The sequence below is a fragment of the Entamoeba dispar genome, genomic scaffold (genome assembly GCF_000209125.1).
Source record: "Entamoeba dispar SAW760 scf_1105229458997 genomic scaffold, whole genome shotgun sequence".
Classification (NCBI taxonomy): domain Eukaryota; phylum Evosea; order Mastigamoebida; family Endamoebidae; genus Entamoeba; species Entamoeba dispar.
This window is the reverse complement of record NW_001853472.1, coordinates 4,770-15,304: the sequence shown is the minus strand read 5'-3', so window position 1 is coordinate 15,304 and position 10,535 is coordinate 4,770. Positions and strand designations below refer to the sequence as shown.

The following is a 10,535-nucleotide window of genomic DNA, read 5'->3' as shown; positions in this document are numbered from 1 at the left end:
TAATTGTAATAACTGATATATAACACAACTACCCATACGTATTATTCAATAAAAACTATATATTTGTATTAAATAAATACTACATTGAGTAACGTATAACTTAACAACTAAATTAAAAGGACTTCATTTGGTTAAACAGCGCAACACCCTTTTTGTTTTTTGTGTGCCTCATTTTCTTCTGTTATAAATCTTTATGTTCAAGCACATCTATTGTTAATACCTCAAAGATTCTGTTAATGTCTTCTCGTGTTTTTGTATTGCATTCAATAAAAGGACAGTTGGTACTGTCTGCATAATTTATACCTTCTTCTTTTGTTACTTGTCTGTCATCTTCTAAATCATTTTTATTACATACAATTATTATTGGAATATGTTCATTATATTCTTTCTTTCTAACTTGGTAAATGTCTTCATAAATTTGTTGGAGTACTTCAAACGATTCTTTTGATGTAATAGAATATATCAATACAAATCCATCTCCCTGTTTTATGTATTGATTTCTCAATACAAGGATTGTTCTTTTCATGACCATGTGTATACAGTAAAAAATAGGTGCATTACCTTTTTTAGCTCATTTTACTTTAGTGTACAACAATACAACTTACCTTAGACTAAAGAATATTAAGAAAGTTAGAATTTTGTTTAGTGTTTTTAACTACATTTTCAGAAAAATAGATCTACTAAGCATTAGAATAGGGGCATGTGCTCTGATATTTATTTATTAATAAGTTTAGAGTCAAAACAATATTCTTTGTTTTAACATCTCTTTGAATTGTGTTTAATGTTGACTTTTATTTTCTTTTGTTTCTATGTTTCTGAAAGTTGATTTCTTTTCTAGTTGGCTTCTTTTAACTTTATTTAACTTCAGACTAATCAACTACTTATTTACACTTTTGTTTAAACAGACACAACTTTTTTATAGGTATTCACTTTTTAATTAAATGGTTACAATTATTCATTTTCTTATGTAAAAAGATAAGTATTTTTTTCTGGTATTTAATTAATAAATTTATATTAAAATAAATGTGTTATTCCTGCAATAAGGGAAATTATGGTTTAATGTAATTTAAAGTCATGGTTTTTATGAGTGTTTGAATGAGTTAGTATTGTCAAATAAGAAGATATAGTTTAAGAAATATTCATAACTAAATGTAAGTTTACCAATAAGAAAGAAAGAAATAAAATGAACTGATAATTGTAATAAATTTTTATTAAATAAAGAGAGGATGGAAGTGTGCAAAAGAAAAGTTGAAAATTATGGAAAAGGAAAAATCTTATCATATTGTATCAGTGATGATTACAATAGGATTTATATATTAAACGATGCACGACCACATGAGGTATATGAAATCAGTTGTGAAGATCGAATAGAAGAAGGAACAAAAATCCCGGAATCTGGAAGATTTGATGAGATTAAATCTGGAGCGTTTTCAAGTTGTTGTTTAATATGTAAAATTCAATGTGAGTGTGATTCAAATAATCATCAATTGTGTTGGTATGATAATACACTATATATATTATCAATTATACAAGGGATGATCATTATTGTTAATGGACATATGTCATATAAAATCCAAGTACCTTCTATTGATGGTGCAGGAGAAATAACAATTATTAAGAATGATGTTTTTATTCAAGCACAACCACATGTACTTGTCAAGACAAGCCTTACCAATATTAAAGAAAGTATTATTAATAACAAAGATTTTGAATACACAGAAATTGATTTTAAACATGACATTATTGGACTTCAATTAATTCATTGTAAAAATGCATTTAGAAGAGAGGAAGTATGTAAAATATTAAGAAAGCCATATTATGGAGATAATGTTATTGCAGTTTATGGAAAATATTATCCAATTGTTTATAGATCATTAGAAAGTTTAAATAAAAATGAATTTATTTCAGCTCTTCCAGACACACGAAATATTGAACATTTTTGTACCAATCCATTTAATGAGAAATATGTTTTATTATCTGATTCATTTGGTAGAATTCTTGTTTTTGATTCTATCAATAGATTTATTGTAAAGACTATCCCTGCAATGAGAGAGGCACAGATGTGTTGGATAGATGAGAAGAAATTTATCATTTATTCCAAATTCAGGAATATTTTAGAAATACATAATTGTCAAGAACAAAAAAGAATATCATTTATTGAATTTAATGAACAAGATGTAGTCTCTATTCTTGGTTTTAGAGTTAACAGAGTTGTTATCTGTTTAAATAATAATGTGTATATTCTTTGTTTTTCATAATTGACTTTAACTTAAATGATATGTTTTATTTTATGTATTATTGAATAATCTAATCCATAATACAAATAATTCAATTTAACTTTATAACTACAATTCTTTTAACAATAAATTTCTGCATATCAGTAAAGAACGAGTTTGGAAAAAGAAAGTTCAAAAAGTAGGAATAACTGTTTTTTGTTCCTTCTTTTCCAATAACTAATTTACAACGTCCAGTTCCAATACTTAAAATCATTTGTTCATTATTACAAATAGAAATCATATATTCTTCATTATTAATTGGTTGTAAGCGTTCATAAGTACCAATTGAATTATTTACCCATAAACATTGATTAGATAAATATTTTGAACAACCAAATATCCTTTCTTTTTCATCAACACAAATAATTCCCCATTTATTCTCTTTTCTTAATACTTCTTTTATATTACATTGACTTATCTCAGTGTCATAAATAACTGTTGCTTTACAATTATTCCATTCTTCCATTTTTAAAATTCCTTTTTCTAAATCATTATTGGAATAATTAAAGTTGATTTGTTCTGTTATTTGGTTTGTCGAGACATTAACAAGCTGGTTAATAATACGAACAATTTCTAAAAGAATTTTTCTTATTGAAGGGTCTATAATGAGATTGATGTCAGCGATGAGTTTGTTAAATTGATAAGTGGTACTCATAATTATCTTGGAATGATAAAACAATTTATGTTCACATTTTTCTTTTAAAAAAAATATGAAACAAAACAAAAATAAAAAATATAGAATGAATGAAGTGGAGATATAAATTGTAAAATGGTACAGAAAGCATTTAGAATTCGAATTCAAAGAATGAGTCTTGATATACAGGACTTTGTTTTATGCAAGTATTTAATTCATAGTCAAATGTATTGTCATCATCATCATCAATTATTGATGCGTCATTAGGAAGAGGAGAAAATACACGTTGAGGAAATATTGGTGAAAGTGGAGATTCATTACATTGACTCATAGTTTGTAATGAATTTGGACTTTGTTCATTTGTAGAACTTGTTGATGAATTTAATAAAGAAATATCACATTTGAATATAACAATAGGTTTGATTACTTGCATAATAAAAAGAAGTAAAATAACTAATAGAAAGTTCGTTTAAATATGAGATGCTTTTTCTATTTTCGAGTTATTGGTTTTAGTTTCTTTTTTCTTTAAAATAAAATGATTACAAACTGGAAGTCATTTTCGAACTATCTCATTCTTTTCCCCGATATTTTCCTTTTGGAATATAACACTGTAATTTATCATGGAAGTCTTGTTATTTCAAGTTTTGTATTTTTCTTTGTAACCTTCTTTAACTTAGAAGATTCCACCTTAATAAAAATAGAACACTTATTCAATAAGAATACAAAATTATTTTATTCTTTCAATGTATTCTAACTATAATACATTAATAGTAAATATTATTATTAAATTGATTTGTTATGGAAATAAAGAAATAGTTGATCAAATTTCTTAAATATCACTACTTCTTCTTATTGAATTAAAACAAACTATATAAAACTCAATAAATACATTTAAAACAGTTATAATGACATCATGTATCAATAAGTAGATTATTCATTAATCTATGAATTTGTTTTCGTTGTTTTTTAAACTTCAAAGAATTTAAATAATTTTATTTTTGTTATATAATTATTATGTTATTTAAAAAAAAAGAAAAACATAAAATTAAAAACTCAAAAATCTGATATAAATCACAAACACGAAGAATGAACAAGATAGATGAACGTTTATTTATCACCGATGAAGAGTTACTTGCAGATGCACAAAATATTGGTATTGAATTAAATCAACTATGGGAAACTCTTCCATTTTATCTTGATGAAGATAAACCTTTACATGGTACTAATGTTCCTCATGACTCTGAATTATTTAAACAATTTATCCGTATCCCACAAAACCTTCTTCCTGAAGAATTACAAGGAGATGCAATCAACCATCCACCAAAACGATTCCAAATTCAAACACCTTCAATGTCAAATAAGGTTAATCTTATTGACAAAAAAGAGACAAAGAAATTAATTGCTGAAGAAGATTTAGGAGAAGTATTTGATGAAGATGACGAAGAAGGTGATGATGATTATGATGCAAATAAATTTGAAGATTATGATCAAGAAGATATGAGTGAAGAAAGACATTCAGAAGATTAAGGTAATGAATGTATATTCAATAAATTTGATTGATTGTATTGAAGAAGAATAAAACAAACTAGGTTATTTTTAATATATAAATAATAATATAACAAATAAATAAGTTAACTATGATTTGTTTTTTTTTTGTGAATATTATATAAATGAGAAGAGATAAAAACTATTTGGAAAAGATCATATTTGAAGTAACACTAATATCAATAATAAAATATTTTAATGCTATTGACCAATTATTAAGATTAGATACATCAATAAATGAAATTCTTTGTATAAATTCACAATTTGATATTTTATATGGAAGTTCAAATAATGTAGTTTCCTCTAAAAAAGTTGTTATTTCATTAAATGCAGTTAATATTGTGCGAAGTCCATTTTTAAATTTTGATCTATTTACATTAGTGAAATCTTTGTGGGATACTGACATCTTACCATATCCAAATCCATCAATACACGTCTTTTGTAAGAATATATTTGAATATTGTGAAAGAATTTTGATCATATGCATTAATGTTCCAAATGCAGTTTGGACTGAAATATAATTTTTTGTTTTAATTGATGAAATAATATCAATTCCATCTAATGATACTCCTTCATTCATCCATTCAACTTTAAATAAACTATTCCAAACTGTTTTTGATTGTAATTTATTTAATTTCTTTGATAATTCTGTCCATACTTTTTTCTCTATTTGGTGAATACTAGCACATCCAGTAAATACTGTTTGATTAACTAATTCATAATGTCGATTCAATAATCTAATGAATTGTTCTTCATCTTTTTCAATTAGTTTTGTAACTGCTTGAAGACATTCATTTTCTTGAGTTAATTCTTCTAGTTCTTGTTGAAGAGAATTTACTCTTTCTAACTCTTGTTCAATTTGTTTATTTAAATCTTGTGCTGTTCGAAGTTCATTTAAATTTAATCGTTCAATAACAATCTCTTCTCCTGTTTGATAAAATTCTTCACTTGTTTCTTTATACACTCGTTGCCAACAATCAATACACCAAGGAACATTAATTCCTAATACATGTCTCCACGTTTCCTGCCATTTGACAAAATCTGGTGATTGTGAAATATCAGTAATAATAGGTTTATCGACTTCTTTTTCTTTCCAATATGATGCATGAAGAAATGACGTAGATCGTGTTAGTGCTGGTCGTTCATCTATTCTTCTTGGGTCAGACGGTGGACTTGTTTGGAGTGAACTTACAGATTTATGAAATAAAGTTGTAGGTGACAAAGAACTGTTGAGGAAAGAAGATGAATGATAAGAAGGTGGCGATAAATATGATGAAATTCTGATTGATCTATCATTTTTCTTTGGTGTTGTAATACAGTCTTTTGGAGGTGAAGCAATAGCACTAGTAATAGAAGAGGGAAGGGTATAAATTAATTGTTGATGAAGGCGTATTGGTTGTTGACAAATGGTGCATTTTAAAGGAGCAATCTCCATAATTTCTTTTTCTTTTCTTTAACAGTTCCTTTGATATTGTATTCATTCTTATTTTTTTCTTCCTTTTTCTTTTCTCTTCATTAAACTTTTCCTTCTTTTTTCAATTGATTATTCTATTTGTGTTATATATAGCAATAATTAAACGGAAGTTCTGTTATGAATTTTTTAGGCTATTTTTAGGAAAAATAAAGAATGAATTTTTAATAAATTGAACGAAAGTAATCCTAAAAGTAATTTTTTCTTTGAACACAAAAAGCTCACATTTTAGAAAAGGAAATAAAAAGTATTAAACTGAGTAGCAATAATAAAGTTTTCATGGATTGGTAAGAATAGTAACAACAATACAAAAGAATTTTTAAAAAAACAAAAAACTGTAGTTTAGAGTATTTTCTTTCAAAATATAAAAATTATAAAAAAGAATCATCACATAAAAAACTTTCACTGTTTACATTAAAAAAATTAAGTCTTTTAATAAGAATACCAGACAGCCAATCAATGAAGGGAGAGAATAACTAATTCAAATTCAGCCAATAAATCAAAAAATCAAATTATTTTTAAGAACAACACTAGGATTCTCAACAAACAAAATGAAAGAAATTGAAGGTGAATTTATTCTTAAAACATCTGATAATTTTCTATAAATTTTATTCTTTTTTTAGGATAAATACATAAAACAACATGGCATAATCATATAGTGTTTTTATTATTAATACTATTTCTTGCTTTAAGTTTTGCCAAAATCTCATATTTTCTAATTTAATTTTTTGGATGCGAAGATCTATGAAACTGGCACGTTTAAGTCCTACTACTCCACTTTCTTCTACCAGTTCAATAAATCATATTAATCCACCATCACCACTTACTCTACAACTAACACCAAATTTAACTAGTTCTCTTGAACTTTATCCAATGAACACTTTTTCATGTTCTGGTTCTCCAAACATTTTAAATGAAACACCAACTTCACCACTTACTGTTACTTCATGTCCATTAAATGAATCTCCACGTCTTTTTACTAGACATTCTAGTTCTCATATAGGAAGACTTAAAAGAAGAAGTACCGAACCCATGAGATCAAGTATCTCTTTAGAATTCACAAAAAGGGTTGCAGCTGAATGTGATCAATTATATCCAAAAAACCCAAAAATTAAACAAATTAGTTTAATATCAATTGAACAATATAAGAATTTAATTAACTCTAAATCAAAAAGAGTTATTACTATTGACTCAAGATATCCATATGAATACAACGCAGGTCATATTATTAATTCCATTAATATATGGAGTGATAATGATATTTTTCAACAGTTACAACCATTAGAAGAAATACATAATAATATTAAACCTGTTCTTATTATTTACTGTGAATTTTCTCAAAAAAGAGGACCACTTATTGCAAAAAAAATTAGAGAATTAGATTGGAATCTTATGGTTGAATCTTATAGCTTTAATTGGTTATTCCCTGAGATTTACGTCTTAGAAGGAGGATTTAAAAGTTTTTATAAAAGAAATAATGAATTATGTTTTGGAGAATATATAAAAATGGATGATCCTCGATATGCATATGAACAATCTTGTTATGTAAAATATTTTAGGAAATATTCTATCTCTACTAATCCTTTATTGGATGGGTTTTCTCATCTTTCTCATTCTCAGTGATTGAACATTTTTTATTCAACAATCATTTCAATTACTTTCAAAAAGAAATTCAATAATTTGTATTTCTTTTTTTTTATTTAACTAAAAATCTAAATTATTCATTTTTTAGTTTTTTAAAATTAAAACGTCAAAATTTAATTTTAACTTATTTAATTTTTTTAAAATTTTTAAATTTCTATTAATAGATAAAAAAAAATAAAAAAAAATAGAAAAAGCGAATGAAAACAAAAAATCAAATTGTTTCCTAAAAAAAATAAATAAAATGAAGTGGAAAAACAAAAGTGAATTTAAAAAAAAACCACATGCTATTCTGGTAACATATGGTGAAGAATACAATTGTTCTTTGAAACTAAAGTAGTCTGGGTTTCAAAGAGAAGATCGTTCAAATACTTATTAATAGCCAATCCAGATGATTGGATTGTTGAACGAGTAAAAAGAGTCGTTCCTTTATACAAAATAGAATAAACCGATTCAGTTTTAATAGTACCATTCTTTCCATCAGTAACTTTAGTTGAGAAAGAATATCCAAATTCTCGTAAAATGTCAATGAGCAAATGATTAACTTCGGCAATTCTGTTATTTTCACATCTTCGAGCAGCAGTTTTTGGTGCAACTCCTTGTGAGATATCATACTGCTGAATTTCAGCTAACCTCCTATGAATAAATTCATCAACCGCGACAGTATCACTTCCCCGTCTCAGATAATTAACAGTAATCATCTGTTGAGCAACAACTGATTTCTTCTTTGGTGCAGAAAGAGACAATGAAAAGTGACGATTGATTAACGCAAGAAGAACTGCTTGTTGACTAACTTGATAATTTCGTGTTTGTTTAAAAAAAGTTGAGGTAGGAGGAGGTTTTGCAGTGTGTTGTTCCATCTGAAATTAATTTTTGATATTTTAAAGATAGGTTTTAAATAGACCTTATAAAATCAGACTTTTTTAAGATTTTTAGTTTATATCCCTTCTTTTTAATTCGATGAACAACATCTTCACCTCAACTTTTTTTACTCCTTATATTTTTATATCTTAAGTGACTTTTTCCTATCATTTAGTTTTTTTTCTCATTTGGTTTTCCCGACTTCTTAGTTTTTGTCTCTATTATTCCAAATATTTTTTTTATCACTTCTTCAATTTTACTCTTTTCTTAAATTAATTTAATTTTAGTTTTCTTTTCTTCTCTTTTTGGTTATTAATTTTTAATATACCATTTGTCTGTTCCAATCTTAATTTATTTGTTTTATCTGGAAGTGTTCTTATTCTTACTCTTATACATTAAATAATTTCGTTTTAGTGTTAGTTTCATGAGAAGGAGTTAATTCGTACCATCACCTCTCATTTTTTTATTTCTTTTTATTGAATTATTTTATTATCAACGTTGTCCAAAGGTAAATAAATGACTCAGTACAATAACAAGGCGTACTTGATTTGTGGTGAAATATAACCAACGATATGACTAAGAGAAAAAAAGATAAACAAATGACTACACAACAAAAATAATAATGGTACAATAGAGGGTATAAAAATATTGAATTTAACTCACTAAACAGTGACTATAAACAAAAAGTTGGAAGTGAATAATATTTAATTCTTTTAAAAACAGATTTAAGTAGTTAAAAATACTTTGTGAAATTTTTTAATTCAAATTAAATTTTATTGTTTCTTGTTTTATTTTTTTTTTTGCTACTCTTATTTCTTTTTTTGTTTTATGTTAATTTGATTAGAATAATACTTATTTTATATAACAATTTATTATAAACAATTAAAAATAGTTTTGCTCATTTGAATTGAGACCAAATTTATTAAAACTATACTCTAAATATAAAGAATATTTCTCTTATTATTAATCTGATTATAATTAGTTGAAATATAAAATACAATTCATTAAATATTCACATATTCTTTGTTCAACTTTATTGTTAACAATGGAGTAATTTCTATATAATGATTATTAAGTGAATATATCATTTTTATTCTTCTTTATTTTTTTGTTAAAGTGTAGTTATTAATACTTGAATTTAGTACTATTGTTTCATTAAATAAAATATAACATTATTTTATTTACTGCTATCCTTTGTATTATTATTCATCTTATTTAAACATTTAATAAATCAAATTCAAAAAAATAAAATAGTTATAAGTAAAGAATTAACAATTTAATAATAATAAATTCATATATTATTCTCGTCACAGTCTATTAATATACAATTAATAATAATATGATAATCACAAGAAATTAATATGAAATAAAAATAATTTAATTAATTATCATTTCTTTTTTATCATTCTATTTTTATAAACTAAAAATAAATATAGAATAAATCAAAAAATATACTTTTTCATAAATATTATTGAATTATTAAATAAACACTTAAATTGAATTATTTAATGAAACATTGATATGGATGAGTTAAAAATGATGTAAATAGGAATTGTTGAATTATTTAGAAAAAAAGATTATTTGATAGGAAATTAATATAAAAACTTTTTGAGTTAAGAGTCATAAATTGATCCATTACAACAACAATTATAAATAAAAGAAATTAATATAAAAATGTATTAAAAAGATAGAAAACACAATAAATTATATTTAAAACTACAAAAAGTATTAAGAACATAACAATTTAATGAAAATAATACTATTTGAACATGAATAGTAATACATAATAGGCATTGAGTTAATGATGCTATTAAAATAAATAATAACAAATATCAAAAAACTATGGAACCTTTTTAATAAAAGGTATACTGAGTTGATTTTATTGAAAAATTATACAAAAAAAATTAAGACTCAAATAATATAAATTTCATTTATATAATGAAAACTAATGATGGTCTTAACATTTATTCATCATAACACCTTCATTAAATCTCACTACTTACAACTAAGTTATATTATTATTATTGTTTAGATTATATATTTAGATTAAACTAATGATAAATATGATATAATTAATAAATTGATCTTAATAATAAGAAATGAGCAT

The 10,535-nt window shown here is 24.6% G+C and overlaps 8 protein-coding genes across 8 annotated transcripts in view, besides 19 other annotated features; 3 read left to right on the top strand and 5 right to left on the bottom strand.

Moving 5' to 3' along the window:
* The window catches only part of EDI_193970 (uncharacterized protein), a gene marked incomplete at both ends in the record, with an annotated part of 1,770 nt that extends 1,734 nt beyond the window's left edge, over positions 1–36 (bottom strand). Inside the window, one exon of the mRNA XM_001735244.1 lies at positions 33–36. Coding sequence (XP_001735296.1) covers positions 33–36 — 4 coding nt within the window. The remainder of the gene's footprint in view (positions 1–32) is intronic.
* Positions 37–181: 145 nt separating this feature from the next.
* EDI_193960 (ras, putative) lies at positions 182–532 on the bottom strand (the record flags this gene model as incomplete). The annotated part of the gene is made up of 1 exon (XM_001735243.1): positions 182–532. The coding sequence occupies one exon, from the start codon at positions 530–532 to the stop codon at positions 182–184; it is 351 nt and encodes a 116-aa protein (XP_001735295.1).
* Positions 533–993: 461 nt separating this feature from the next.
* Positions 994–1,025: a sequence feature (AT_rich).
* A 173-nt stretch (positions 1,026–1,198) lies between these two features.
* Positions 1,199–1,220: a sequence feature (AT_rich).
* Positions 1,221–1,226: 6 nt separating this feature from the next.
* EDI_193950 (uncharacterized protein) lies at positions 1,227–2,258 on the top strand (the record flags this gene model as incomplete). The annotated part of the gene is made up of 1 exon (XM_001735242.1): positions 1,227–2,258. The coding sequence occupies one exon, from the start codon at positions 1,227–1,229 to the stop codon at positions 2,256–2,258; it is 1,032 nt and encodes a 343-aa protein (XP_001735294.1).
* Positions 2,259–2,328: 70 nt separating this feature from the next.
* On the bottom strand, positions 2,329–2,931 carry EDI_193940 (uncharacterized protein; the record flags this gene model as incomplete). Its single annotated transcript, XM_001735241.1, has 1 exon — positions 2,329–2,931. One exon carries the CDS (start codon positions 2,929–2,931, stop codon positions 2,329–2,331), a length of 603 nt encoding a protein of 200 aa, XP_001735293.1.
* A 734-nt stretch (positions 2,932–3,665) lies between these two features.
* Positions 3,666–3,700: a sequence feature (AT_rich).
* A 189-nt stretch (positions 3,701–3,889) lies between these two features.
* Positions 3,890–3,962: a sequence feature (AT_rich).
* A 34-nt stretch (positions 3,963–3,996) lies between these two features.
* On the top strand, positions 3,997–4,437 carry EDI_193930 (uncharacterized protein; the record flags this gene model as incomplete). Its single annotated transcript, XM_001735240.1, has 1 exon — positions 3,997–4,437. One exon carries the CDS (start codon positions 3,997–3,999, stop codon positions 4,435–4,437), a length of 441 nt encoding a protein of 146 aa, XP_001735292.1.
* Positions 4,338–4,411: a microsatellite.
* A 63-nt stretch (positions 4,438–4,500) lies between the features above and the next one.
* Positions 4,501–4,540: a sequence feature (AT_rich).
* A 57-nt stretch (positions 4,541–4,597) lies between these two features.
* Positions 4,598–5,890, bottom strand: EDI_193920 (uncharacterized protein; the record flags this gene model as incomplete). The annotated part of the gene is made up of 1 exon (XM_001735239.1): positions 4,598–5,890. The coding sequence occupies one exon, from the start codon at positions 5,888–5,890 to the stop codon at positions 4,598–4,600; it is 1,293 nt and encodes a 430-aa protein (XP_001735291.1).
* A 2-nt stretch (positions 5,891–5,892) lies between these two features.
* Positions 5,893–5,990: a microsatellite.
* Positions 5,991–6,285: 295 nt separating this feature from the next.
* Positions 6,286–6,307: a sequence feature (AT_rich).
* Positions 6,308–6,670: 363 nt separating this feature from the next.
* Positions 6,671–7,549, top strand: EDI_193910 (M-phase inducer phosphatase, putative; the record flags this gene model as incomplete). Its single annotated transcript, XM_001735238.1, has 1 exon — positions 6,671–7,549. One exon carries the CDS (start codon positions 6,671–6,673, stop codon positions 7,547–7,549), a length of 879 nt encoding a protein of 292 aa, XP_001735290.1.
* Positions 7,550–7,600: 51 nt separating this feature from the next.
* Positions 7,601–7,733: a sequence feature (AT_rich).
* Positions 7,734–7,736: 3 nt separating this feature from the next.
* Positions 7,737–7,847: a microsatellite.
* A 7-nt stretch (positions 7,848–7,854) lies between these two features.
* EDI_193900 (uncharacterized protein) lies at positions 7,855–8,427 on the bottom strand (the record flags this gene model as incomplete). The annotated part of the gene is made up of 1 exon (XM_001735237.1): positions 7,855–8,427. The coding sequence occupies one exon, from the start codon at positions 8,425–8,427 to the stop codon at positions 7,855–7,857; it is 573 nt and encodes a 190-aa protein (XP_001735289.1).
* Positions 8,428–8,885: 458 nt separating this feature from the next.
* Positions 8,886–8,921: a sequence feature (AT_rich).
* Positions 8,922–9,199: 278 nt separating this feature from the next.
* Positions 9,200–9,256: a microsatellite.
* A 16-nt stretch (positions 9,257–9,272) lies between these two features.
* Positions 9,273–9,319: a sequence feature (AT_rich).
* A 263-nt stretch (positions 9,320–9,582) lies between these two features.
* Positions 9,583–9,612: a sequence feature (AT_rich).
* Positions 9,613–9,639: 27 nt separating this feature from the next.
* Positions 9,640–9,731: a sequence feature (AT_rich).
* A 12-nt stretch (positions 9,732–9,743) lies between these two features.
* Positions 9,744–9,938: a sequence feature (AT_rich).
* Positions 9,939–10,073: 135 nt separating this feature from the next.
* Positions 10,074–10,144: a sequence feature (AT_rich).
* Positions 10,145–10,304: 160 nt separating this feature from the next.
* Positions 10,305–10,368: a sequence feature (AT_rich).
* Positions 10,369–10,438: 70 nt separating this feature from the next.
* Positions 10,439–10,510: a sequence feature (AT_rich).
* Positions 10,511–10,535: the final 25 nt, after the last annotated feature.